At 39.7% G+C, this 27391-nt stretch overlaps 3 protein-coding genes across 3 annotated transcripts; 1 reads left to right on the forward strand and 2 right to left on the reverse strand.

Annotated features, from left to right (window-relative positions):
• Nucleotides 1-4422: 4422 nt before the first annotated feature.
• Nucleotides 4423-5358, reverse strand: LOC116599620 (olfactory receptor 10G9). The gene has a single exon (XM_032359588.1). It carries the CDS (start codon nucleotides 5356-5358, stop codon nucleotides 4423-4425), a length of 936 nt encoding a protein of 311 aa, XP_032215479.1.
• An 11822-nt stretch (nucleotides 5359-17180) lies between these two features.
• Nucleotides 17181-18116, forward strand: LOC116600140 (olfactory receptor 10G9-like). The gene has a single exon (XM_032360259.1). The coding sequence runs from the start codon at nucleotides 17181-17183 to the stop codon at nucleotides 18114-18116; it is 936 nt and encodes a 311-aa protein (XP_032216150.1).
• A 2263-nt stretch (nucleotides 18117-20379) lies between these two features.
• On the reverse strand, nucleotides 20380-20928 carry LOC116598780 (olfactory receptor 10G9-like). Its single transcript, XM_032358103.1, has one exon. The coding sequence runs from the start codon at nucleotides 20926-20928 to the stop codon at nucleotides 20380-20382; it is 549 nt and encodes a 182-aa protein (XP_032213994.1).
• Between the last annotated feature and the right edge of the window lie 6463 nt (nucleotides 20929-27391).

Genomic DNA, 27391 nt, shown 5'->3' on the forward strand with positions numbered 1-27391 from the left:
AAATGATCTGAAGGGCAATCAGTAGGGCATCTGACCCCCTGTCATTTGCTGCACAAATTTCACTATTTTCAAGATTCTACTATGGCTTTCCCTAGCCCCTGCTGACTGTGGGTGAGCTGGAGGAATAGAGTGATAACGAATCTGTAGGGTTTCACCAATGTCTCCTTTGATCTAATATGTATGCCCCCTGGTCACTGTGATAATATGGGCATCCAAACATGGAAGCAAGGGCCCTGAAAATAATTTGATAGTGATAACTTTGAAGAAGGATATAACTCTTATTTATATCTATTTTGATAATGTCCCCCTATTCTACCAAAGAGATATGGCTTTGTCTTAATTTTGCCCACAGCGAGAAAAATAGGGTAACACTGCAAACATTTGAGTTAGACCTTAGTCAGACTTCGTGCAGCCCACCTAATACTTCCTCACGTCTTCCTGGAGGACATGGTGGCATTACACCTTCTTGTGGCATTACACCTTTCCTGTGGTTGGGTGGGGGAATATGCTGGCCAACATGTATGCCTGGTCAGGATACAGAGATTTTCAGACAATAAAAAGAAATGTGAAATGCCCTGGGTTTAGTCTCTTGTGTCCAAGTTTTCTTCTTGTTAGAATGAAAAGATTCAATATGCATTATGATTTGGCCTGGAAAACAGAAGCTCTGTAAATTTGGAGCAGACCCCAAAACACATAGACTGAAATCGTCTTTATGTTATTCATATTTTATATGTACTAATTATTTATTATGAGTTATGTTGTTGAAGCAAGCTTTGTTATCTGGATATGGTATTTTCCAGGTGGAAATTCACTCTACTACTTAATCTGTGTTAGATATCACGTCATTTACTGTAGTACTCCATATGTACAGTAGGACACTGTAAGATTCACTTGTGTACTTGTGTGTTTCTCATTGAACTCTGGAGTTCTGGAGCATAGACACTGTCTTGATGCCCTTTATTTCCTGTGCCTTAAATATAGGTGTCACCTAATTTAAATTGTTGAAGGAATTACTGCACTGATTAATTATTTGAGAAAGTATGAGCGAATGAACCAGTATCAACACTGGGATCATTATAAGAGTCACCTATTCATTCATAATTTGAGCCTGATTTTTTCTATTAGTTAATTACTTCTTATAATTCAGCTATGATATCTATAACATAGATGGTTTTCAACCACTAGTGAACTCAGAAAATATAGCTTCAATGAATCCATCAGACACATCATGCTTCTACCAAACAACATTTTCAAAATTCAGTGAAATGGTACCAGTCATTAAGAGCCTCATTAGAGAAGGTCAGTACTCCAGAGCTGCTATTTTGAGGAGAAACCCAGGAGAATACATCAAACTGTGACACAATGTGGTGAGATATTTGCTCACATTTCATTGGTCCCCATGTGGAATGCAGACACCAATTCTCCTGTATTTTATTCTTTTTTATTTTCCTCTTTTGGAAGCAGTATTAACAGCTCTTGGAGCATACTAACAACACAATGAAGTATTTACAAAAGAAGATGTTCCAATTGTTATTTGAAAATGCAAAGGATTCATTATTAAAGTTTTAAAATTATTCAACATTGTTCTTTATTTTCTGAAATTTCTTCATGCCATCCTACCTCTGTCTTCCTTCTCTATTTCTTCTCTTACCCCCTTCCCAATTGCATGAAGAAGAAATGTATGAACAGAGACTATGGGAAGGCCTTCCAAGTGTCAGGGTTACTTTCGTTGAGTCAATCATACTACAGAGAGACAAATGTTGAAGAAAAAGGAAAAAAGGATTTTGGTATAGACATAGGAAGTTTGATGTGATAGCTTTATCTCCAAATGGAAGCATCGAAAAAACTCAAGTTACCAGGGACTTGAACAAAGAAGGTAGGGACAGCATTGAGAGAAAGAGGTGGCATCTGTTTAGCAATGACATCTAATACGTTGAGTGTGGATCAGAAGTCAGGTCCTTCAAAAAGTAAATGTTTGGAAATAGAAGGGTCAGGAGCAGGGAGAATATTCTAAAGAAATAAGACCAGATTGATGTAGATGGAGACTAAGGGGCTAAGAGAGTATTTTTCCCAAAGGAATCCATACCTTCATGTGGAACACATGACACATTTGCAATTTCACTTAGGTGGAGGTAGAGTAGATCATATGCTTTTCCTGGTCTATGGGGGAAATGTGGTTTCCAACAAAACTTACATTTCAGGTATAAAATACACGTAACTATTCAAAGATCTGTGTTTTGTTATTCCAATAATTACTATGCTCATTGATATGACTCTGCTCTCCCCCAAATAGAAAGTTCCTGAAATTAGTGATTGTAATGTGCAGTAGAATTTGCCACCATGAGCTTTGGTACCAGATAGCCTGAAATTAAACCTTGACTATATTCCTTACTAGTGTGTGACTTTATCAAGTTATCTAAGCTGCCATCATTTTCTTTTTTATTTTTTTATAGTAGCAGAACCTATCTTATAGCGTTCTTATAATAATTAATTTACAAAATGTCTAGCATTTATCCTAAGCTCAATAATGTTTACTGTGTTTGCCTCCGAATTATTCTAGAAAAACTTAATTCATTATAATTTTAATGTTTCAGATACTTCCCTATAAATTCCTTGAAGGCTAGTAAATATAGGGGTAGCAAATTTATGAAAATAGTTAATGAATCAGAATGATTACATTGTCCATAATTAGCTAGATTTATTATCTAGAAGGTGATTTAAAGAAATCAACATTCATGTATCTTCAAAAATATTATTTTGGTGGCTGGGAGTCATTGACAGAATTTGTGAAGAGAATGATTCTGAGAATGAGGCTATCTGACTGGTGGCCCCAGGTTTAAACTTTACATCTCTAATTGGGAATGTACTGGGGTGCCTGGTGACTCAGTCAGTTAATCATCTGCCTTTGGCTTGAGTCATGGTCTCAGGGTCCTGGGCTGGAGCCCTATGTTGGGCTCCTGGCTCAGCGGAGACTCTGTTTCTCCCTCTCCTTGCCCCTCCCTGCCCTGCTCTGGCTTTGTCTCTCACTCTCAAATAAATGAATGAATGAATGAATGAATGAATGAATGAATAAAATCTTTAAAAAAGAATTATTATAAATCACTGTCACTTACACCACTTCTATACACTCATTTAATCCTCATAACAGTATTTTGAGAGAGGGGCATTTTTGAGATGGAAAATTGAAGTGTAGGTCATAGAATTATTTCCAAATATTGAGCCAATATTTGCTTTTGTTTGGGTGCAAGCATAGCATATCACCCATTATATGTGGATGCCCACAAGTGTGGGCCATGTAGCATTAAATAGGTATTTTCAGAGGGTTTTGTCCTCTCCGGGCTTTTTTTTTCTGATTTGTAAAAGAAATGTTGTAATCCCATGAACAGGTTACTTAAAGATATTTTCATTTTTCTACCTTCTACATAGGAAATAGCATTGGCCCCAGCTTGTAATTGTGGGTGTTCCTGTCCTAGACCAGGTTGTAGTTTGGTACAGCTGGATTTCCAAGACCCTAAGAGGGTAGGAGCAGGAACTCCCTGGGCAGACGACCAGCTGCCACCAGCTGCAGTAGAAGAATCCAGTGTTGAATGGTTTGGTGCTAACTGTGGACATCTGGTCAGATAGCATAGGAAATCAAGGTCAGAATATGTGCTGGAGACCAATGGTTACTGTCCTTCCCTTCCTCTTGATCTGCCTCACCCAGCCTGGGAAACTGCAGGCCCCTGGCAAGGTGGTGGTTGTTGGCAGTTCCTGAGAGGATCACGTCAGCACCACAGCCTGTCCCGACAGACCCACTTGAAGAGTTAAGGAGCTACTCAGAGCTTAGAGCTCTTTCAGTGTGGGAGCAATGAATATGGTCACAATGTGCCAGGAAGAGGGTTGGTCACGTTGGGACCCACACACAAACACAGAGCCACTAACTGATGGAGAAGGCAGTCACACAGTTGCAACCATGAATCAGTGACTCTGATATTTGCTTCTGTCCTTGGACACTATGCTCAGGAGGGTAATTCCCAAGTTGTGCACACAAGCCTCAAGCAAAAATTAAAAAAAAAAAGCATATTACAAAGTTAGGTATATGACTAAAACAACCCTGGTGTCTGAGTTCTAAGCAGAATACATAATTTTTAAGAAGACAAAACAATGTTATATGTCAACTGTAGCTCAACAAAATGGAACAAAAGACACAGAAAAAATTCACAGAGAAAAATTTGATAGACCAAAACTTAGCAAGTTCATCATCAATAAAATTTAATTCTGACTTTTAAAAAATTCCTCAGACAAACTTGTGAACAAATATTTCTGAGTGGATGATTTTAGAGAACACTTAACACTGAGAACTACACATGTATATGTTGCACCTTGGTGACTGAATTATATTAGTATTTTTTTAGAAAAATGATGATATCTACTTTTCAGTGTTTATTTGCTCCGGGAATATGTTACTATGTGTATAAGCTTCCATAGAGCTTTCTTCACTTCCTTGTTCCTCAGAGTGTACACCACAGGGTTTAAAAGGGGTGTCAGCACTGTGTAGAAAACTGCCACAACCCCATCCACAGCATCCCGGGAGCCTGGCCTCAGGTAAATGAAAACACAGGGAACAAAGAAACAAAGGACCACAATGCAGTGGGAGGCGCAGGTCTGAAAGGCTCTGTGTCTCCCCTCTGAGGTGCGGATCTTCAGGATGGACCAGACGATGGACACATAGGACAGCACTATCAGGAGAAAGCAGCCCGAGGCCACTACCCCGATGTTGACAAAGATCACCATCTCATTGACAGAGGTGTCTGCACAGGCCAGCTTAAGGATGGGAGGGGCATCACAGAAGTAATGCTGGATCTGGCTGGGCCCACAGTAGGGCAGACGGAATGTCAGTGTGGTCTGGACAGCAGAGTGCAGAGAGCCACTGAGCCACGTGCTGGTGGCCAGGAGGGCACACGTCCTCCCACTCATCATGCTGGCATACCTGAGCGGGTGACTGATGGCCAGGTAGCGGTCATAGGACATGACTGTGTAGAGGAAACACTCGGTGCTCCCCAGGAAGTGGAAGGAGTAGAGCTGGGCCACACAGCTGGGAAAGGAGATGGCCCTGCCTCCTGGCGATGCCAAGGTCATCAGCATTTTGGGCACAGTAACGGTGGAGAACCACATGTCAATGAAGGACAGGTTGGTCAGGAAGTAGTACATGGGGGTGTGGAGGTGGGAATCCACCTTGATCACCAGCAGGATGAGGAGGTTCCCCACCACAGTGAGTACATAAATCACCAAGAAGATTCCCAAGAGGGGGATGTCCATTGCTGGAGCGTGGGGAAGGCCCATGAGGAAGAACGTTTTGACGAGGCTCACGTTTGTCATTTTCCACGCCTTTGGTATCTCTCCCTATAGGAATAGAGAGAGCACCTAGCATTTAATTGAAAACTGAAAACCCATTTTCATGTGTCAACTTCATCATCCATGGTAGATAGTTCTAGAGCTAAACTAAATTTTGCTTCTTATGAAACTTATTTGCTAAAGATGATAGAATGATTTCATCATCTTCTTCTCTCTTCCTCTCTCTCTCTTTCTCTTGCCCACACAGATACACATGCATGTACAAACAGAAGCACAGATAGATACATGTAGAAGAAAGTCATAGAAATCCATTGTATTAATCTCTAGTAATATATCATAAATGACCACACACTTAGCTGCTTACAAACCATTCAAATTTCCATTCTTACAGTGTTTGAGTCAGGTGGGCTGGATGTTTTGCTCAAGGTTGAAATCAGGATGTCAGCTAAGTCTGGAATCTCATCTGAAGCTTGGGTTTCTCTTCCAAGCCCATGGAGATTGTTGGAAGAATTCAGTTCCTTGCAGCTTTAGGACTGAGGTATCTGTCTTTCTTGCTGGCTGTTTGCAGGGATCATCCCTCTTCGCTTTTGAGCCCACCCTTGTGTCCTAACCACCCGGCCATCTGATAACATGGCGGCTTAATTTTATAAAGCTGGTAGGAGAATCTGTCTCCAGTTTGCTGTGATGAAGTGTAATGTAAGAATGTATCATAAGTGATATCTCATCATGGTCTCATCACAGAAGTAATGCTGGATCTCACCCACATAAAGGAGAGACTATTTAGCAGGGAGTGTACACCAGGGGGCAGCAATCAGGGGGACCTCTTGGAATTCTATTTTCTCTCCAGAATTCATGGAGAAATTTAAAGAACCAAGTATTTAATTGCTGATAGCAATGCACACTTCAAAAGTCTTTGTACACCTGAATAATTCCTTGGGGTCCTCATATGTAACTTTATAGTAGTATTCTCAGCTAGGAGATAAAAACTAAATAAGGTAATAGTTGTAAGGTCCATAATAAAGTATCTGACAGTTGAGAACTTCACAAGAAATTGTAGTGAATCATACAAAACTGTTGCCTTCTGATAGAGAGTCGCCTATGTATCTATCCATCATCTATCTATCTACCTATCAACAGAGAGGGGGAATGAATGGAAGAATAAATTCTCTTTGTGTTGTAGAGACTTCTTAGTTTCAAAACTAGATCTTTGAGGAAGGCTTCCTTACTGGTATTTGACTGGTATCTCACTACAGCCATCACCGGCTTATAAAGAGATTTCCCTCAGAGAAGGTGAGAAACTCACCTCTATGATATGAGACCAGCTACCTTCCATTTCATTCAGAATACCAACCTTGTACACTGCTGTCTCCTTGCCTCTCTTACACTAGACTTACAATGTAAGCTTACATAATGGATTTTGTGAGGCTCTAAGAACATAAAATTTATACCTGTTCTCCAAAACACAATCCACTGGCAGTTTTCTAACATATATCTTTCTATCCTAAATACCTAGATATTTAGGCTAATTTGGCTTTGTTAGAGATAATATCCCTCCCTCCATCTTCCACTCTCATACTCATAAGTTCAGGCAATGCCCTTATAGGAGAAGACATCTCCACCAAGGATATGACTCTTATTTAAGACCTACTACCTGAGACAGGAAGAACAGAACCAACACCAGAGGAAAGGATGTTGCCAGCTCGATGTCAAGAAAAGTTGGGATTCTACACAATGAAAATTGAGACAGAATTGATATTTTTAAAATTTAGCCCAAATTCATGTTCAGTTCATGATCATTATTAATTATTCTTTGAGGAAAACTGTGAAACTGGCTCCACAATATGACAGAAGCCAGGATCGCTGATCCCAGCAAAGCTTAGACAAAATGTATCCCATGTCTAGACAATGTGGCTTAAGCTACATCTAAGCTGTAATTTTCATGGATGGAGAGTGGGAGGTTCAGGCTTCCAGGTATGGAATGAATAAGCCATGGGAATGAAGGCCCAGCATAGGAAATACAATCAATGGTATTGTATAGTGACAGATGGTAGCTGCACCTATGGTGAGCAGAGCATAAACTACAGAGAATGTCAATTACTATGTCGTACACCTGAAAATTGTGTGACATTGTGTGTCAAACATACAAGCACACACACACAATGTTAAGCTATATTTTTCAATAGGAGAATAAATAACAGAGGCAAAATTATCATAATCACCTATATGGATATCAGAATTCAAAAACTGGTACAAATGTATCTGAAGTTTCTACTTTACCAGTGGGATCCCATATCCAAGACATCTTCATATTCACATTAGATGAAATATGAACCTTTTCATCAGGTGAATTGCAAAGTAGACTAAGATTTATCAATTAGAGGTGTCAACATTTCATTTGTTTGTCCATGTTGTAACAATTTTGTGCTTCTTTGTAGGCTTTTAATTAATAACTGTGTGTGTGTGTATGTGTGTGTGTGTGTGTGTGTGTGTGTGTGTAAAGAGAGAGAGAAATAGGCAGACAGACAGAGATGGGATACAGAGACATAGAGATAGTGACAACCTGAGACTTGATAACCCAATGTAAAACGATGTCTAACAATGCCCAAGCATCTTACCTCTCAGTGGAAGTTGAAGAGGGAAAGCAGGAAGACTAAGAAAAATCTACCATTTTAAAGAACTCACCTACAGTATGTGATTCATTTCATTATAAAACTCATCTGTATTTTTTTCCTCCAATTTTTCACTATTTATGTCGAGGCAGTAGTTTGCACGTTATTACTCAAAGAACAGTTACCTGTGGTTCTTTGGTGAGAGTAGCTCTTTTCTAGTCAAAGACCCAACTAGCTGAAGTCCAGGGAATAGAACACACTCAGCCAGATGGATAGGAGCTTAACTTGATGTAGTGTCTCAGGGGATAGATTCCTCTGGAGTCTTCAGGTTCCTTGATGAGCAGAAAAACAAGAAGAAGAGACTCATGAAAGGTTTTTAATAATCATGCACAGATGTCCCACTGTGTTTGCTTTTTGAACCCTCCTGAGAGGAGTTCATGTCTCTCTGAAACTTGTATTTACACCTAAGAGGAAGGAAGAAGGACCCAGTTCCCTTTTCCCTCAACAGTGATGCAGATAAACACAAAACTGTTGGCTCTCAACTTAAACTTGTCCAGAATCCATAAACAGTCACCACCTGTCTCCACGCTCCATCTCAATGCAACTCTCTCCCAACACCTTTTTAAGCTGTGTTAAAACCATCTAAATTCCTAAAAAACTTTGTTGTTTAGAGTTTTTTTTTTTTTTAAAAGACTTTATTTATTTATTTGAGAGAGAGAGAGCTTGAGAGGGGAGAAGGTCTGAGTGGGCAGCAGACTCCCCGTGGAGCTGGGAGCCCGATGTGGGGATGTGGGACTGGAGCCTGATGGGGGACTCAATGCCAGGACTCTGGGATCATGATCTGAGCTGAAGGCAGTTGCCCAACCAATTAAGCCACCCAGGCACCCATTGTTTAGAGTTTCAGAGTGACTTTGCTGAAGGAAATGTCTAAGGATATATAACTGTTTCCCAGCTGTATATATAGTAGGTTGCATTGCTCTCATAACTTTTATAGTCTTATAAGCAAGGGTAAACACATGATATAGCAAAGTCATTCTTAATTTGCAAATAAGCTTTTCACAAACAGTATTGATATCTTTGTTTTGAGGTAACAGTGCTTTCTCCCACATAGTGTTGGTACAAATCTGTAAAGTTACAGCGCCTTCTTTAGGAAAGCAATATGAGAATAGTTACTGAATATGCAGATCTATAACTGTATTGGAGATCTAGTGTTTGCACCAATATTCACATTAGCTAAGAGCACAAGAGAGTCCTTGTAGTCCCCATTCTTGCTAAGACTTTGTATATTCACAGATGACACATTTTTCTCCAATCTTCAAAGCATAAATTTATGTATTATTGTAGGTTTTTTAAAAAAAAGATTTATTTATCTACTTGAGAAAGAGAGAGAGTAGGAAGGAGAGGTAGAGGCAGAGAAGAGAGAGACTAGGAAGGAGAGGTAGAGGCAGAGGGAGAGAGAGAATCTCAAGCAGACTCCACACTGACCATGGATCCTGACCAGGGTCTTGATCTCATGACCCTGAGATCATGACCTAAGCAAAAATCAAGAGTTGGATGCTTAACCGACTGAGCTACCCAGACACTCGTATTATTGTAGTTTTAATATGCATTTCCATGATTTCCAAAGAGGTTGAGCATAGTTTTTTTTGCTTTTTCAACATTTCTGGCTTTCCATTTCTCTGAAAACTCTATTATCTGACTTTTGCCTATTATATTTATTTCTTTTTACTTTTTGATTTATTTATTTTTCCATACTGCAACTAATACTTTCTATTTTCTCTTTAGTTTATGCATAGTAAGCATTTTCTCTCAATGCATAACTTACCCTTTCTCTGTCTTTAGAATGTTTTTGATAATTTGACCAAATGAAAATGAAGTATTTCTACTAAATTCTTTTTGTGTCTTTTTAAGTGTTTATCTAAATTTCAGTTAGTTAACATACAGTGTAATAGCTCCAGGTGTGCAATTTAGTGATTCAACACCTACATACAACACCCAGTGCTCATCACAAGTGCCCTCCTCAATCCCCATTACCTTATGATCCAGCGATTGTTCTACCCAAAGGATATAAAAATCCTGATTCAAAGGGGAACATGTACCCTGATGTTTTTAATAGCATTATCAAAAATAACTAAATTATGGAAAAAGCCCAAATGTCCATTGACTGATGAATAGAAAAAGATGTGATATATATATATTACTCAGTCATAAAAAACAATGAAATATTTGTCTTTTATTTAACTATTTATTTATTTATTATTAACATATAACATATTATTAGCCCCAGGGGTACAGGTCTGTGAATCGCCAGGAATATTTATCTTTGAAAGAGAATTTTTCTACACCATGATTTTATTTATTCAAAACTAATTTTTATCACATATGTGACAGGTACAATTTTGGATCACTATTTTTGTGTAACGATTTAGCTGTAGTGACTTGCCGACCCACGAACACACAGGGTATTATGTGTTGACTATACTGGTGACATCATGCTAATTAGGAGCTGGTGTGTGGGAAAGACAACATAGCCCAGATGCCCTAGAAATTCATATGTGAACTGCATTGTGGGAGTCGAGCCTACAGAAAAAAACTGCCACCTCGGTGACATTTCCGGTCATCTAGTTGCCTTGCGGTGAGTTAGGCTAGTCCACAAATCTGGTCTAATTTGACAATGTTAAGCAATGTCAGCTCATACTGTGCTCAAGTTTCTTTTTATTTCATTTATTCCTGAAATACCAAATAAGTAGTTCAAAAGATTTATGTGACAGACTGACATAGGGTAAAGGACTTGACTTCCCCTGGTGTCCCTACTTCCACGGTGGGGGGGAGCTCTCCAAAATTTCATTTCCTTGGCACATTATGTGATGAAAAGTATCTGGCTGTCATACAACACAAAACTGTCAAATTGCAGGTTTTTATCCTCCTGCTGAAAAAATACTTGCACTAACATACAAGGCAGTAATTTCTCTACTCTGCCCTCTTCCTTACCCAGACAGTGAATCCAGGTAATTCTATGAGAATTCCTGCATATAACTACATCTAGATGTAAAAATTAATCATAAGAGTGCAGCATAAATGAGCAAGATCAGTTAAGTGTCTTGTCTTGCAGAAACAATGTTGTGATTCATCCTATCGTCGACACTGACATGCTGAGCGACCTGATGAGACAATGTGTGGAAGAAGACGGAAGTCCTTAATGTCAGCTATTCCCTCATAACCAGTTGCAAAATAAGTCTTGTACCTTCGACATGTATTTCTACATTGCTTTGGTATGTGTGTGTTTCCATATTTTATTTTCCTCCCCCCATTCAGTCCATTATTATATCTAGGATGTGTTCATGGTAATTTTACTGTTTTGTCCATAGGGCACACGATGTTGAACTCGACTTGCCTCAGAACCAATGATAGAGTTGGATCTGGGTGGAATAAATGGTGATTTTTCAGAACAGCTCCATGTGTGAAGGGAGTGACGTGAGGACTACAGTCATGCTGTAGTTGGTGCCGACATCGTGTAAGTAGGCAGGGAAGGATGTATACAGATGGTGTGCAGTCATTGCAGTGCACAGCCATGGATCTTTTTTTTTTTTTTTTTAAAAAGATCTTATTTATTTTATTTATTTGTCAGAGAGAGAGAGAAGGAGAGCGAGCACAGGCAGACAGAGTGGCAGGGAGGGTCAGAGGGAGAAGCAGGCTCCCCGCCGAGCAAGAAGCCCGATGTGGGACTCAGTCCCAGGACGCCAGGATAATGACCTGAGCCGAAGGCAGCTGCTTAACCAACTGAGCTACTCAGGCGTCTTCAGTCATGGATCTTTACTGGCATACTTATTTGTTCACAGGTTGGCTGTGTATTATTTAAACCCTCTTCCTGTAATTGGGGCTGCATTTTGCTGTAGAAACAGTAATATCAGATGCTTTTCCATTCCCTCCAGCAAATAGGGACACAGACATGGGATCTAGACTTGACCAATAAAATATGTCAACTTAGACTTTGGGTCAGAAGCAAGGGCAGTAAAAGGCACATGTGAGAGAGGATGATTCAGAGGATGGCCATGACAGGGTTAACAACACAGAGATTGGAAAGGCAGGGTGACAGCATCCTGCGGGGTGGTAAGGGGTTCATGCCTGGGGTGACGGTAAGCCACTGTGGACTGGAGCCCTCCATGAAACGTCAGTGGGCCGTCGTCACATATTAGGCATGATTTTGCAATAATTCTGCCTGTTCCTGTTTCCTGTTCTTCCTCCAAGTTTGATTCACTGGTTTTTCTAGGGCTTTGTTACATGAGTATGTGTGTGTGTGTATGGGGGAACGTGTTTCCACTGACATGTAAATTTTTGTTTAGCTTACTTTTTTTTTTTAACCTATTGTGGACATCAATGCAAGTCAATAGATCAATATCCAAATCTTTAATTTTCTGGTTTCTTTAGGCATATAACAATGTGTATAATTTAAATCAATCAGTTTATATCATATATGCTATACTTCTGTTCTCATCTTTAAATTTTTTTGTCCTTTTTTCAATACTACCTCTCAACTGTAGATTTAATAATCTCATTTTCATCCTTCTTCTCTTTTATCTATACTCCTACAATGTACAAATTGTCATTGTTTTCTTTATAAAGATGGCACAAGGCTAACATCACTTCTGTGCATTATTGAAAATATCCTGCAAAAGCCACTCAGAGTTAACTGGTGTGGTTATAACTGCTTAATATTTCATGATGTAGCGGCACAATGATTTATTCAACCATTTCTCTGTAAGGATATTTAAACCCTCTCTGTAACAATATTCACTTGCTTTTCAGTTGTTTTGTCACTAGAAACCATGTATGAACACAGACTTCATTCACTCATTTATTTATTTATATTATTTTAATCTCTACACCCAACATGCGGCTTGAACTCATGGCCCCAGGTCAAGAGTCACAGGCTCATCCGACTGAGCCAGCAAGGCTCCCCAAAGCACATGTTTGAATAAAGACAATTATGACTGGTGCTTTTATAATCATGAATAGATTCCTGAATTGAATTACTGGAATAAGTGTATAGGTATTCTTAACTTCAACTACTGTCCTATTGCTTTCCTAAAGAAGGCTCTGTAACTGCATAGATTTGTACAAACACTATGTTCGAGGAAGCTTTCTTCTTCATCCAAGTCAGCAATAGATGTTGATATTAGTAACTGGAATTAGTTACCTTAATAAGTAAATTTCCTGACAAACCAAAAAGAAAAGTCTATTTCCTCAAAACAAAGAAATCAATACTGTTCATGAAAAGCTTATTTACAAATTAATACCCAACTTTTGTAGCAACATGGACGGGACTGGAAGAGATTATGCTCAGTGAAATAAGTCAAGCAGAGAGGGTCAATTATCATATGGTTTCACTTATTTGTGGAGCATAACAAAAAGCATGGAGGACATGGGGAGTTAGAGAGGAGAAGGGAGTTGGGGGGAAATTGGAAGGGGAGGTGAACCGTGAGAGACTATGGACTCTGAAAAACAATCTGAGGGGTTTGAAGGGCCAGGGGGGGCGGAATGTTGGGGTACCAGGTGGAAAGTTTTATAGAGGGCACGGATTGCATGGAGCACTGGGTGTGGTGCAAAAATAATGAATACTGTTATGCTGAAAATAAATAAAAAATAAATTAAAAAAAGAACAACTTTAATATATCAAGTGTTTGTACTTGCTTATAATACCATAAAAGTTATGAGGGCAATGCAACCTTTTATGTATACAGCTGGGAAATAGTTATATATCCTTAGGTATTTCCTATGCAGAGTCACTCTAAAACTCTAAGCAACAAAAATTTTTAGGAATTTAGATATTTTAAACTCAACTTAAAAAAGTAGTGGAAGAGAGAGTTGCCTTGATATGGAGAGTGGGGACAGGTGGTGACTGACCATTTATGGATTCTGGACAAGTTTAAGTTGAGAGCCAGCAGCTGTGTGTTTATCTGCATCACTGTTGAGGGAACAGGGTAACTAGGTCCTCTTCCTTCCTCTTAGGTATAAATACAAGTTTCAGAAAGACATGAACTGTTCTCAGGAGGGTTCAAAAAGCAAACACAGTGGGACATCTATGCATGATTATTAAAAACCTTTCATTAGTGTCTTGCTCTTGTTTTTCTGCTCATCAAGGAACCTGAAGACTCAAGAGGAATCCTTCCCCTGGGTCGCCAAATCAAGTTAAGCTCCTATCCATCTAGCCATCTTCCTTTCATTCCCCAAACTTCAACTATTTGAGTCCTTGGATAGAAATGAGCCACTCTCACCAAAGAATCATAGATATATCTGTTCTTTGAGTGATAACTTGCAAACTACTGCCTTGACAATGATAGTGAAAAATTGGAAGAAAAAAAACCAGCTGAGTTTTATATTAAAATGAATCACATATTGTAAGGTGAGTTCTTAAAATGGTAGATTTCTCTTAGTCTTCCTGCTTTCCTTTTTGAACTTCCCCTGGGAGGTAAGATGCTTGGGCATTGTTAGATATGCCTCTACAGTGTGTTAAGTCTCTCTGTCTCCATCTGTCTTTTTCTCCTCACTACACACACACACACACACACACACACACACACACACACACACACACAGAGTGACACCATAATTGATAATCCTGTGTTAAATCTTAGTCTACTTTGCAATTTACCTGATGAAAAAGCTCATATTTTAATTAATTTGAATACAAAGATATCCTGGATATAGGATCCCAATGGTAAAATAGAAATTTCAAATACCTATTTGTATCATTATTTCAATTCTGATATCTATACAGCTACGATTATGATAATTCTGTCTCTGTTATTTATTCTCTTATTTGAAAAATATGATTTCAAAATCTTTTTGTGTGTAGTTGATACATTGTTGCACTATTTTCAGGTATATAATATACTGACTCAGCTTCTCTGTACTTTATGTTCTGCTTACCACAAGGGCAGCTACAATCTGTTGCCATACAACACTGTGACATTACCATTGGCTCTATTTCCTATGCTGTGCCTTTACTCCCATGGCTTATTCATTCCATACCTGGAAGCCTGAACCTCCCACTCTCCTTCACCCATAAAAATTACAGTTTAGATGTAGCTTAAGCCACATTGTCTAGACATGGGAAACATTTTGTCTAAGCTTTTCTGGGATCAGAGATCCTGGCTTCTCTCATATTGTGGAGCCAGTTTCATCGTCATCCCTCAAAGAATAATTAATAGGGTGCCTGGGTGGCTCAGTGGGTTAAGTCTCTGCCTTTGGCTTGAGTCATGGTCTTGGAGACCTGGGATCAAGTCCCGCATCGGGCTCTCTGCTCAGCAGGGAGCCTTCTTCCCCCTCTCTGCCTACTTGTGATCTCTCTCTCTCTCTGTCAAATAAATTAATAAATAAAATATTAAAAAGGAATAATTAACAATAATTCTGAACTCAAAGCTAATTTGAATTAAAAATCAAATTCAGCCTGCCTTTTCTTGACGTTTCTTTACATCAAACTGGCAACATCCTTTCCTCTGGTGTTGGTTCTGTTCTTCCTGTCTCAGGTAGTAGGTCTTAAATAAGAGCCATATCCTTGGTGGAGATGTCTTCTCCTATAAGGGCATTGCCTGAATTTATGAGTATGAGAGTGGAAGATGGAGAGAGGGATATTGTCTCTAACAAAGCTATATTTATCTAAATATCTAGACATTTATGACAGAAGGTTATATGTTAGAAAACTGCCAGTGGATTATGTTTGGGAGAACAGGTATAGATTATATGTTCCTAGAACCTCATAAAGGATAGCCTATTGTAAATGGAGTATGGAGCCAACAGTGTACAAGGCTTGTTATTTTCTGGATCAGACGGAAGATTGCAGGAATCATGTCACAGCGTTGAGTTTCTCAAACTCCCCTGAGGGAACTCCCTTTATAAGCTGGTGATTGTTGTAGCGAGACATCAGTCAAATACCAGTGATGAACCCTTCCTCAAAGATCTAGTTCTGAGGGGCACCTGGGTGGTTCAGTGGGTTAAAGCCTCTGCCTTCGGCTCAAGTCATGATCCCAGGGTCTTGGGATTGAGCCCTGCGTCAGGCTCTCTGCTCAGTGGGGAGCCTGCTTCCCCCATGTCCCGCCTCCCTCTCTGACTACTTGTGATCTCTGTTTGTCAAATAAATAAATAAAATCTTAAAAAAAAAAGATCTAGTTTTGAAATTGAGATGTTTCTATGACACAAAGACAATTTATTCTCCCACTCATTCCCCCACTCTGGTAGATTGGTAGATAGATAGATATTGGTAGATACAGATTGGAAGCCGGTTCTGTATCACAAGGCAATTTTGTATGATTCATTATCAATAGTTGAGCAGCTATCAAGTGCCAGACACTTTATTAAGGACTTCACATCTACTATCTTATTTAAAACTTATAATGTCTCAGCTGGTATTACTATTGCTGAGTTACCTATGAGGACCCCAGAGAATTATTCAGCTGTGCTGTAGACTTTTGAAGTGTGCAGCCCTATCAGCAATTAAATTCTTGGTTCTTAAGTTTCCACATAAACTCTGGAGAGAAAATAGAATTCCAAGAGGTCCCCCTAATTGCTGTCCTCTGATGAACACTCCTTGATAAATTGCCTCCCCTTGGGTGTGAGCGAGACCTGAGACTGTGATGGGATATCACTCGTGATGCATTTTGTTACATCACACTTTGTCACAGAAAACTGGAGATGGATTCTTCTACTGGCTTTGAAGCAGTAAGCTGCCATGGTATCAGATGGCCGGGTGGTTAGGACCTGGGGGTGGGCTCTACAGCTGAGGGCGAAGATTCCTACTAACATCTAGAAAGCCAGACACCTCAGTCCCAAGCCTCAGATGAAATTCCAGACTCAGATAACATCCTGATTTCAGCCTTGAGCATAACACCCACCACCTGACTCAAACACTGTAAGAATGGAAATTTGCATTGTTTTGTGTTGCTAAATTTGCCATCATTTATGACACATAACCAGAAGTGACACAATGGATTTCTATGGCTTTCTACTGCGTAGATCTGTGTGTGCCTCATTGGTGTGTGCATGTGTTTGTGGGTGTGCAAGAGACAGAGAGAAAAAAAGAGAGAGAAAGAGAGGATGATGATGAAGCAAGTAGAGTATAACTCTTGCATTATCTGCCAGGAATGATGAAGTTGACACACGAAAATGGGTTTTCACTTTTCAGTTAAACCCTGTGTGCTCTCTCTATTCCCATAGGGAGAGACACAAAAGGCATGGAAAATGACAAACATGAGCCTCGTCACAACGTTCTTCCTCATGGGTCTTCCCCATGCTCCAGCAATGGACATTCCCCTCTTGGGAATCTTCTTGGTGATTTATGTACTCACTGTGGTAGGGAACCTCTTCATCCTGCTGGTGATCAAGGTGGATTCCCACCTCCACACCCCCATGTACTACTTCCTGACCAACCTGTCCTTCATTGACATGTGGTTCTCCACCGTTACTGTGCCCAAAATGCTGATGACCTTGGCGTCGCCAGGAGGCAGGGCCATCTCCTTTCCTAGCTGTGTGGCCCAGCTCTACTCCTTCCACTTCCTGGGGAGCACCGAATGTTTCCTCTACACAGTCATGTCCTATGACCGCTACCTGGCCATCAGTCACCCACTCAGGTATGCCAGCATGATGAGAGGGAGGACGTGTGCCCTCCTGGCCACCAGCACGTGGCTCAGTGGCTCTCTGCACTCTGCTGTCCAGACCACACTGACATTCCGTCTGCCCTACTGTGGGCCCAGCCAGATCCAGCATTACTTCTGTGATGCCCCTCCCATCCTCAAGCTGGCCTGTGCAGACACCTCTGTCAATGAGATGGTGATCTTTGTCAACATTGGGGTCGTGGCCTTGGGCTGCTTTCTCCTGATAGTGCTGTCCTATGTGTCCATCGTCTGGTCCATCCTGAAGATCCGCACCTCAGAGGGGAGACACAGAGCCTTTCAGACCTGCGCCTCCCACTGCACTGTGGTCCTTTGTTTCTTTGTTCCCTGTGTTTTCATTTACCTGAGGCCAGGCTCCCGGGATGCTGTGGATGGGGTTGTGGCAGTTTTCTACACAGTGCTGACACCCCTTCTAAACCCTGTGGTGTACACTCTGAGGAACAAGGAAGTGAAGAAAGCTCTATGGAAGCTTATACACATAGTAACATTTTCCTGGAGCAAATAAACACTGGAAAGTAGATATCATCATTTTTCTAAAAAAATACTAATATAATTCAGTCACCAAGGTGCAACATATACATGTGTAGTTCTCAGTGTTAAGTGTTCTCCAAAACCATCCACTCAGAAATATTTGTTTCACAGGTTTGTCTGAGGAATTTTTAAAAATTGAAATTAAAATTTATTGATGATGAACTTGCCCAAGTTTTGGTCTATCAGATTTTTCTCTGTGAAGTTTTTCTGTGTCTTTTGTTCCATTTTGTTGAGCTACAGTTGACATATAACATTGTTTTGCCTTCTTAAAAATTCTGTATTCTGCTTGGAACTCAGACACCAGGGTTGTTTTAGTCATCTACGTAAGTTTGTAATATGCTTTTTAAAAAAATTTTTGCTTGAGGTTTATGTATACAACTTGGGAATTATACTCCTAAGCATAGTGTCCAAGGACAGCAGAAAATATCAGAGTCACTGATTCATGGTTGCAGTTGTGTGACTGCCTTCTCCATCACATCTGTGTTTGTGTGTGACCACCCCTCCACCTGGCACATCGTGACCATGTTCATTGCTCCCACACTGAAAGAGCTCTAAGCTCTGAGTAGCTCCTTAACTCTCCAGGTGGGTGTGTCGGGACAGGCTGTGGTGCTGACGTGATCCTCTCAGGAACTGCCAACAACCACCACCTTGCCAGGGGCCTGCAGTTTCCCAGGCTGGGTGAGGCAGATCAAGAGGAAGGGAAGGACAGTAACCATTCATCTCCAGCACATATTCTGACTTTGATTTCCTATGCTATCTGACCAGATGTCCACAGTTAGCACCAAACCATTCAACACTGGATTCTTCTACCGCAGCTGGTGGCAGCTAGTCGTCTGCCCAGGGAGTACCTGCTCCTGCCTTCTTAGGGTCTTGGAAATCCAGCTGTACCAAACTACAACCTGGTCTGGGACAGAAACACCACACTGCAGGCTGGGGCCAATGATGTTTCCTATGTGGAAGGTAGAAAAATGAAAATATCTTTAAGTAAACTGTTCATGGGATTTCAACATTTCTTTTACAAATCAGAAAAAAAGGAAATGCTATACTTGCACCCAAACAAAAGCAAATATTGTCTCAAACCAGTTTTGAAATAATTCTGTGACCTGTACCTCAATTTTCCATCTCAAAAATGACCCTCTCTCAAAATACTGTTATGAGGATTAAATGAATATATAGAAGTGGTTTGAGTGATAGTGATTCATAATAAATATTTTTTGAGATTTTAGTCATTAATTCATTCATTCAATTGAGAGAATGAAAGTCAGGATGTGAGAACATTTTCAAAATGGGTATAAATAAGGGTCTTATCCTTCTTCAAAGTTGTCATTATCAAATTATTTTGAGGGACATAAAAAACTATTTTTATGTTTTCATGTTTGGATACCCATATTATCACAGTGACCAGGGGGCATACATATTAGATCAAAGGAGACATTGGTGAAACCCTACAGACTCGCTATTACTCTATTCCTCTAGTTCACCCACAGTTAGCAGGGGCCAGGGAAAGTCATCTTAGAATTTTGAAAATTGTGGAATTTGTGCGCAAGTGTCAGGGAGTCAGATGCCCTACTGATAGCATTCAGATTATTAGATAGAAACAGAAGGCATGGGCTCTCATGGAGTGAGCTGTTAGTGGGTGAGACATGGGAGGAATTCTATTTAGTTCTCCTCCAAAGGCTGTATGCTGGCAGTATATTCATACGTGAGACAATGTGATATGAGAGTATCTGAAATCAGTAACAAAGTTTGACAACCATTCATAGGTAGAGCACATTCTAAAATCAACACAGAAGAGCAAGGTCACAATGGGCAGCCTGCTGTATGTTAATTACACATCACTGTCCCAGGCCAGTTTGCCCTGTGACCTCAGCTCTCTGATGGGTCCAAGAAAAGCCTTGATTTTCAGTGTATCCCAATTCGCTTTGTTTTAATAAGGCGAGGGACTGATTTCAACTCTTTACATGTTGGAGGTGAAACCAGAAGTTACAAATCATGACTTTTTAAGCTCAAGAACAGAACATTATTTTTAATGATACAATAGTTATTCAGATTTGCTTAGAGTTTTGATTTTTTCAACTTTCTATTCCTTCCTATATCTCAAATGCTCATTTCTGGATGAGTTTTATTACTGTGTTATATATTTTGAAGTTACTTGAAATGGTTGTCGTAGTGGTAGAAACTTTCCATTTTTTAATGTCTCTAAATGTTATTATTTCACACTCATATTTGACAGTTACTCAGCATTCAATCATACAGAAGTAAAGCTGGATCTGGCTGGGCTCATAGTAGGGCAGACAGAATGTCGGTGTGGTCTGGACAGCAGAGTGCAGAGAGCCACTGAGCCACGTGCTGGTGGCCAGGAGGGCACACGTCCTCCCACTCATCATGCTGGCATACCTAAGTGGGTGACTGATGGCCAGGTAGCGGTCATAGGACATGACTGTGTAGAGGAAACATTCAGTGCTCCCCAGGAAGTGGAAGGAGTAGAGCTGGGCCACACAGCTAGGAAAGGAGATGGCCCTGCCTCCTGGTGATGCCAAGGTCATCAGAATTTTGAGTACAGTGATGGTGGAGAACCACATGTCAATGAAGGACAGGTTGGTCAGGAAGTAGTACATGGGGGTGTGGAGGTGGGAATCCACCTTGATCACCAGCAGGATGAGGAGGTTCCCCACCACAGTGAGTACATAAATCACCAAGAAGATTCCCAAGAGGGAGATGTCCAGTGCTGATGCATGGGGACGACCCATGAGGAAGAATGTTGTCACTATGCTCATCTTGGTCATTTCTTTTCATATATGGAGCTCTGTCCTTACTGGAAAGAAAGCAAACACAACATTTACTGAGATCATATATTGTGGTAACTGCATTTTAACTGATAGAAAACACAAAATGTAATTGTCATTTTTGTGTTACATGGCATTTTCACTTTCATGGGACTTTGAGGAGGATTGGTCACTTCCTTATCACAGTACCCCAATCAGCCAAGTAGAAAAGAGGGGTAAATTGCATATTTTATTTTTGGTAAAATTAGAAAAGTTATACCAGAAGCAACAACTTTCCAGAGTTGGCATGTTCTTCCATGGGTAAGTCTTTACCCAGACTTCTCTCTCTCTCTCTCTCTTTTCCTCACTAACCACCCTCCCCACACAAAGTACACACAAGCACATGCACACACGTGTACAAACCACAGGACTATATACAGATGCAGACTATCATCATCAGAGGATTTCCACTATAAATACAGATTTCTAAAGAAAGCTTCATCCATAATGTCTGAGAAAACTGCCCTCATAAAGCTCCCTGAGAAGCAGCAGCTGTGTCAGGGTGGGACCCCAGCAAGGGCTTAGCCTCACAGATTCATCTGCTCAATGAGAAGCAATGATCATAGCCCCCTAACCAGTTGTGAAATCTGACCCAAGCCTCAAGAATAATGGTCAGAGTACTGTCCTGTTCCCCACCTCCTCTCATCCGATGTTCATTTCTATTTATAAATTTTATTATTCCTCATCCTCCCCCTGAAGTATCATCAGATCATGTCAGAATGTATTTTGAGGGGCCATGAAGCATTACATCTGCTTAATTAGTAAAGGAGTCCAAACCGCATGCTTGGGTTTTGAGTTCTAAGACAGTATATTTATATTTGCTTTAAAACAGACACCAATGTTCTTTTAAAAATAAAGGAAAAATATGTAGTCTGAAATAATGTTTATTTTTTCTAGGATTTCTATTATTCCAGGGCTCAGACAGCAGTTTCCTTCCTTCCTCCCTCCTCTCTCCTTTCTCTTTCTCTCTTTCTTTTGAGTGATCTGAAGGTCCTCGAAAATATACATTGAATGAGAAAACACATAAAGAGGGATGAAGAAATGAAGAGGAATCTGGATCAACACTTGGAACTCTCTGATAGAAAAAGAGCATTTCTTTACCAATTTCTAAGTTTCTTCTGCCATATAGAGTCATGGCAGCGACATGTCTCCATTCTGGTATATCTGATAAAAACAGGCTTTTTCTGTTGTTTCAGCTCAGAGTTGTAAATGTTATGTTTTATCAAGAAAACTCTATTTACTGTGATTTTATAGAAATTTGAGTGATTCATAAAACCATGTAAAGCTCACCCTGCAGCCATGACTAAGCAGTATAAGCCAAAGCTGAAGAAGAAAAACAAAATGATGAATTCTCATCAATGAAAAGTGCTGGGGTTTTGCCAATTTTGCTACTTACCAATTTAACAACTAAGTTTGGGTCATAAGGTAAAATTCAAAATTTAAAGAAACTCTCAGTCTTTGACAAGTAAGATGCTTGTTCTTCTTGCATACACAAAACCACAGGAAGAACAAGCGATAGAAACAAACATTTTATTTTATTTTTTAAAAAAATATTTATTTATTTAATTTATTTATTTAAAAAATTAAAAAAAAATTTTTAATTACTTTTAAGTGTACTAGAATTCATTGTTTATGCACCACACCCAGTGCTCCATGCAATACGTGCCTTCCACAATACCCACCATCAGGCTGGCCCAACATCCCACCCTCCGCCCCTTCAAAACCCTCAGATTGTTTTTCAGAGTCCATAGTCTCTCCTGGTTCATCTCCCCCTCCAATTTCCCTCAACTCCCTTCTCTCCATCTCCCCATGTCCTCCGTGTTATTTCTTATGCTCCACAAATAAGTGAAACCATATGATAATTGACTCTCTGCTTGACTTATTTCACTCAGCATAATCTCTTCCAGTCCCGTCCATGTTGCTACAAAAGTTGGGTATTCATCCTTTCTGATGGAGGCATGATACTCCTTAGTGTATATGGACCACATCTTCCTTATCCATTCATCCATTGAAGGGCATCTTGGTTCTTTCCATAGTTTGGCGACCGTGGCCATTGCTGCTATGAACATTGGGTACAGATGGCCCTTCTTTTCACTACACCTGTATCTTTGGGGTAAATATCCAGTAGTGCAATTGCAGGATCACAGGGAAGCTCTATTTTTAATTTCTTAAGGAATATTCACACTGTTCTCCAAATTGGCTGCACCAACTTGCATTCCCACCAATAGTGTGATAGGCTTCCCTTCTCCACATCCTCTCCAACACATGTTGTTTCCTGTCTTGTTAATTTTGGCCATTTTAACTGGTGTAAGGTGCTATCTCAATGTGGTTTTGATTTGAATCTCCCTGATGGCTAGTGATGATGAACATTTTTTCATGTGTCTGTTAGCCATTTGTATGTCTTCTTTGGATAGGTGTCTGTTCATGTCTTCTGCCCATTTTTTGACATGATTATCTGTTTTGTGTGTGTTGAGTTTGAGGAGTTCTTTATAGATCCTGGATATCAGCCTTTTGTCTGTACTGTCATTTGCAAATATCTTCTCACATTCCGTGGGTTGCCTCTTTGTTTTGTTGATGGTTTCCTTTGCTGTGCAGAAGCTTTTGATCTTGACGAAATCCCAAAAGTTCATTTTCGCTTTTGTTTCCTTTGCCTTTGGAGACATATCTTTTTTAATTAATTTATTTTCAGCATAACAGTATTCATTATTTTTGCACCACACCCAGTGCTCCATGCAATCCGTGCCCTCTATAATACCCACCACCTGGTACCCCGACCTCCCACCCCCCGCCCCTTCAAAACCCTCAGATTGTTTTTCAGAGGCCATAGTCTCTCATGGTGATAGGCTTCACCTCCCCTTCCAATTTCCCCCAAATCCCTTCTCCTCTCTAACTCCCCATGTCCTCCATGCTATTTGTTATGCTTGAAAGAAGTTGCTATGGCTGATATGAAGAGGTTACTGCCTATGTTCTCCTCTATGATTCTGATGGATTCCTGGCTCACGTTCAGGTCTTTTATCCATTTCCAATTTATCTTTGTGTACGGTGTAAGAGAATGGTTAAATTTCATTCTTCTACATATAGCTGTCCAATTTTCCCAGCACCACTGATTTAAGAGACTGTCTTTTTTCCACTGTATATTTTTTCCTGCTTTGTCAAAGATTATTTGACCATAGAGTTGAGGGTCCATATCTGGGCTCTCTATTCTGTTCCACTGGTCTATGTGTCTGTTTTTATGCCAGTACCATGCTGTTTATTTATTTATTTGACACACAGAGAGAGAGAGAGAGAGAGAGAGAGACACTGTGAAAGAGGGAACAGAAGCAAAGGGAGTGGGAAAGGGAGAAGCAGGCTTCCTGTTGAGCAGGGAGCTGGATACTGGGCTCGAACCCAGGACCCTGGGATTATGACCTGAGGTGAAGACAGATGCTTAACGACTGAGCCACCAAAACAAACATTTTAAATAACAGAGTTTAAAATGGATTTGACACTTCAGAAGATATTGCCTTGACCCTTGAGTCTTTCTGGATGAGGATCATGCTTCTCCATGATGATAAATACTCAGAATGTTTTCCAAATGCCTTGTTTAGCTTGGTTTTATATATGACAGGCCAACATTCCAGAAAACATTTTATTTAGCAGAAAATTAATTTGTTATTAGTAATTATTATTATTTATTAATCAATTTATTTTTAAGTAAATAATCATGACACTCTGGGTTAGAAAATGCCTTGTCTTGGGAAGATATAGTTATGTTTTGTTCTTTCCTCTGATTTCTTCCTGAAATTCAAAGGTAGAAAATAAGGGTTTTCATCCTCAAAGGGACAGTTCTCTGGTGAGGTTCATAGTATCCTTGATGAATCTTTTACTTTCTGGTGATTATGACCCGTATGAATAGGAGCTCTGGAACTTCTTTACCTCAGAGACCACTGGAGTATTCCTCCCCCAAGATAAACATCTTACTAATTAAACTTTCTCCCTCCAGGGCTTGGCAGACTGTAAGTTTTTCAAGTATGGATGCCACCTCACTTGTCTGATTCAGAGATTTTCTTTTTTCTCAGGGACTTCTGCCTTTGTACCTTCTTAGAACACATTTAGATTTTCTGTGAAAGTTGATTTTTTAAAGCTTGAATTAATATAAATAAAGGGAAAGTACACCTTCCTACTAGAACTAATGTATGTCTTAATTAGCAGGAAAAGGGCTTTGTGAAACCAAGAAAACTTGATCTAGGGGCACTGGGGTGGCTCAGTTGGTTAAGAATCTGCCTTCAACATAGGTTAAGATCTTGGGGTCCTGGGTTCAAGCCCCGCATTGGGGTCTCTGCTCAGCGGGAATCCTGCTTCTCCCTCTCCCTCAGCCACCCCCCCATTCATGTTTTATCTCTAATAAACAAATAAAATATTTAAAAAAAAAAGAAAGAAAGAAAGGAACCAGGGACACCTGGGTGGCTCAGTCGTTACACATCTGCCTTCAGCTCAGATCATGATCCGAGGGTCCTGGAATCCAGCCCAGCATCAGGCTCTCTATTCAGCAGGAAACCTACTTCTCCCTTTCCCACTCCCCCCTGCTTGTGTTCCCTTCTCACTGTGTTTCTTTCTGAAAAATAAATAAATAAAATTGTAAAAAAAAAAAAAAAAAAAGAAGAACTGCACGGAATCTATAGATCAATTTGAGAGAATTGGCCCCTTAACAATATCTGACCGTGAACACTGAGTCTCTTTCCTTTCTCTCAATAATGTTGTATCATTTCCATGTTCAGGTTTCTAGCACATCTTTTGTCAGATTTATCACTATCTTCTATTTTGATGTTATTTTAAATGGTAGTTTTAACATTTTCAATTTCTAATTATTCATTGCTAATAAATAGAAATACAGTTGATTTTGTATAATGGTTATGTTCTACAACTTGGCTAAACTCATTTATTTGTTCTTGTAGCTTTTTTAGACATTTCACCAGATTTTATATATAGATGATCATGTTGTCTACACATGTAGACAGTCTACTTCTTCTTTATAATCTGGATGACTTTTATTTCTCTTTCTTGCCTAATTGTCCTCATATTGCTCCTGATTTTAGGCAGAAAATGTTGTGTATTTTTAACATGAAGTATGAAGGTAGGTGTGAGTTTTTTGTAGTTTTTTTGGCTTTGTTTTTCTCTTTTAATATGTTGAAAATGATTCCTTGTATTCTTAATTGCTACTGTGTTTATCAGGGATACATTTGGGAATTTGTCAAATGCATTTTCTGCATCTATTGTGACGATCATTTAGTTTATTAATAAGGTAAATTATATTGCTTGAGTTTTAAATGTCAGACCAAACCTACCTTCTTGGAATCAGCCTCACTTGATCATGATGTATAGTTATTTTTCAAATATCAAGGACTTGATTTGATAAAATTTGTTAAGAATTTTTGTATTTGTGTTTATAAAGGATATTAATCAATAGCTCTATTCTTGCAATGTCTCTCACTAGTTTTTTGTATCAAGGTAATGTTGGGGTTATAGGATGTTTAGGAAAATGTCTTACTTATTCAATTTTCTGAAAGACAATTGGCATATCCTCTTCACCTATCACTGTCTAGAATGTGCCTCCCAGAAGAAGTATTCACGCCATTTGTTTTTCTTCTGTATGGGGTTACAGTCTTGTTCTGCCTATTGTCTCATAGCTGAACATCCCTGTTTTTATACTTTTTGTTCTAGTTTTATATTTATGGCATGAGAAGAGAGAAGAACCACATGGTCCTTTCAATTGATGCAGAAAAAGCATTTGACAAAATCCAGCATCCGTTCCTGATTAAAACGCTTCAAAGTATAGGGATGGAGGGAACATTCCTGAACCTCATCAAATCTATCTATGAAAGACCCACAGCAAATATCATCCTCAATGGGAAAAAGCTTGCGTCCTTCCCATTGAGATCAGGAACACGACAAGGATGCCCACTCTCACCACTCGTGTTCAACATAGTATTAGAAGTCCTAGCAACAGCAATCAGACAACAAAGAGAAATAAAAGGTATCCAAATTGGCAATGAAGAAGTCAAACTCTCTCTACTCGCAGATGACATGATTCTCTATATGGAAAACCCAAAAGACTCCACCCCCAAACTACTAGAACTCATACAGCAATTCAGCAACGTGGCAGGATACAAAGTTAATGTACAGAAATCAGTGGCTTTCTTATACACTAACAATGAAAATACAGAAAGGGAAATTAGAGAATCGATTCCATTTACTATAGCACCAAGAACCATAAGATACCTGGGAATAAACCTAACAAAAGATGTAAAGGATTTGTACTTGAGGAACTACAGAACACTCATGAAAGAAATTGAAGAAGACACAAAAAGATGGAAAACCATTCCATGCTCTTGGATCGGAAGAATAAACATTGTTAAAATGTCTATACTGCCTAGAGCAATCTATA

The sequence above is a fragment of the Mustela erminea genome, chromosome 9, assembly GCF_009829155.1.
Source record: "Mustela erminea isolate mMusErm1 chromosome 9, mMusErm1.Pri, whole genome shotgun sequence".
Classification (NCBI taxonomy): domain Eukaryota; kingdom Metazoa; phylum Chordata; class Mammalia; order Carnivora; family Mustelidae; genus Mustela; species Mustela erminea.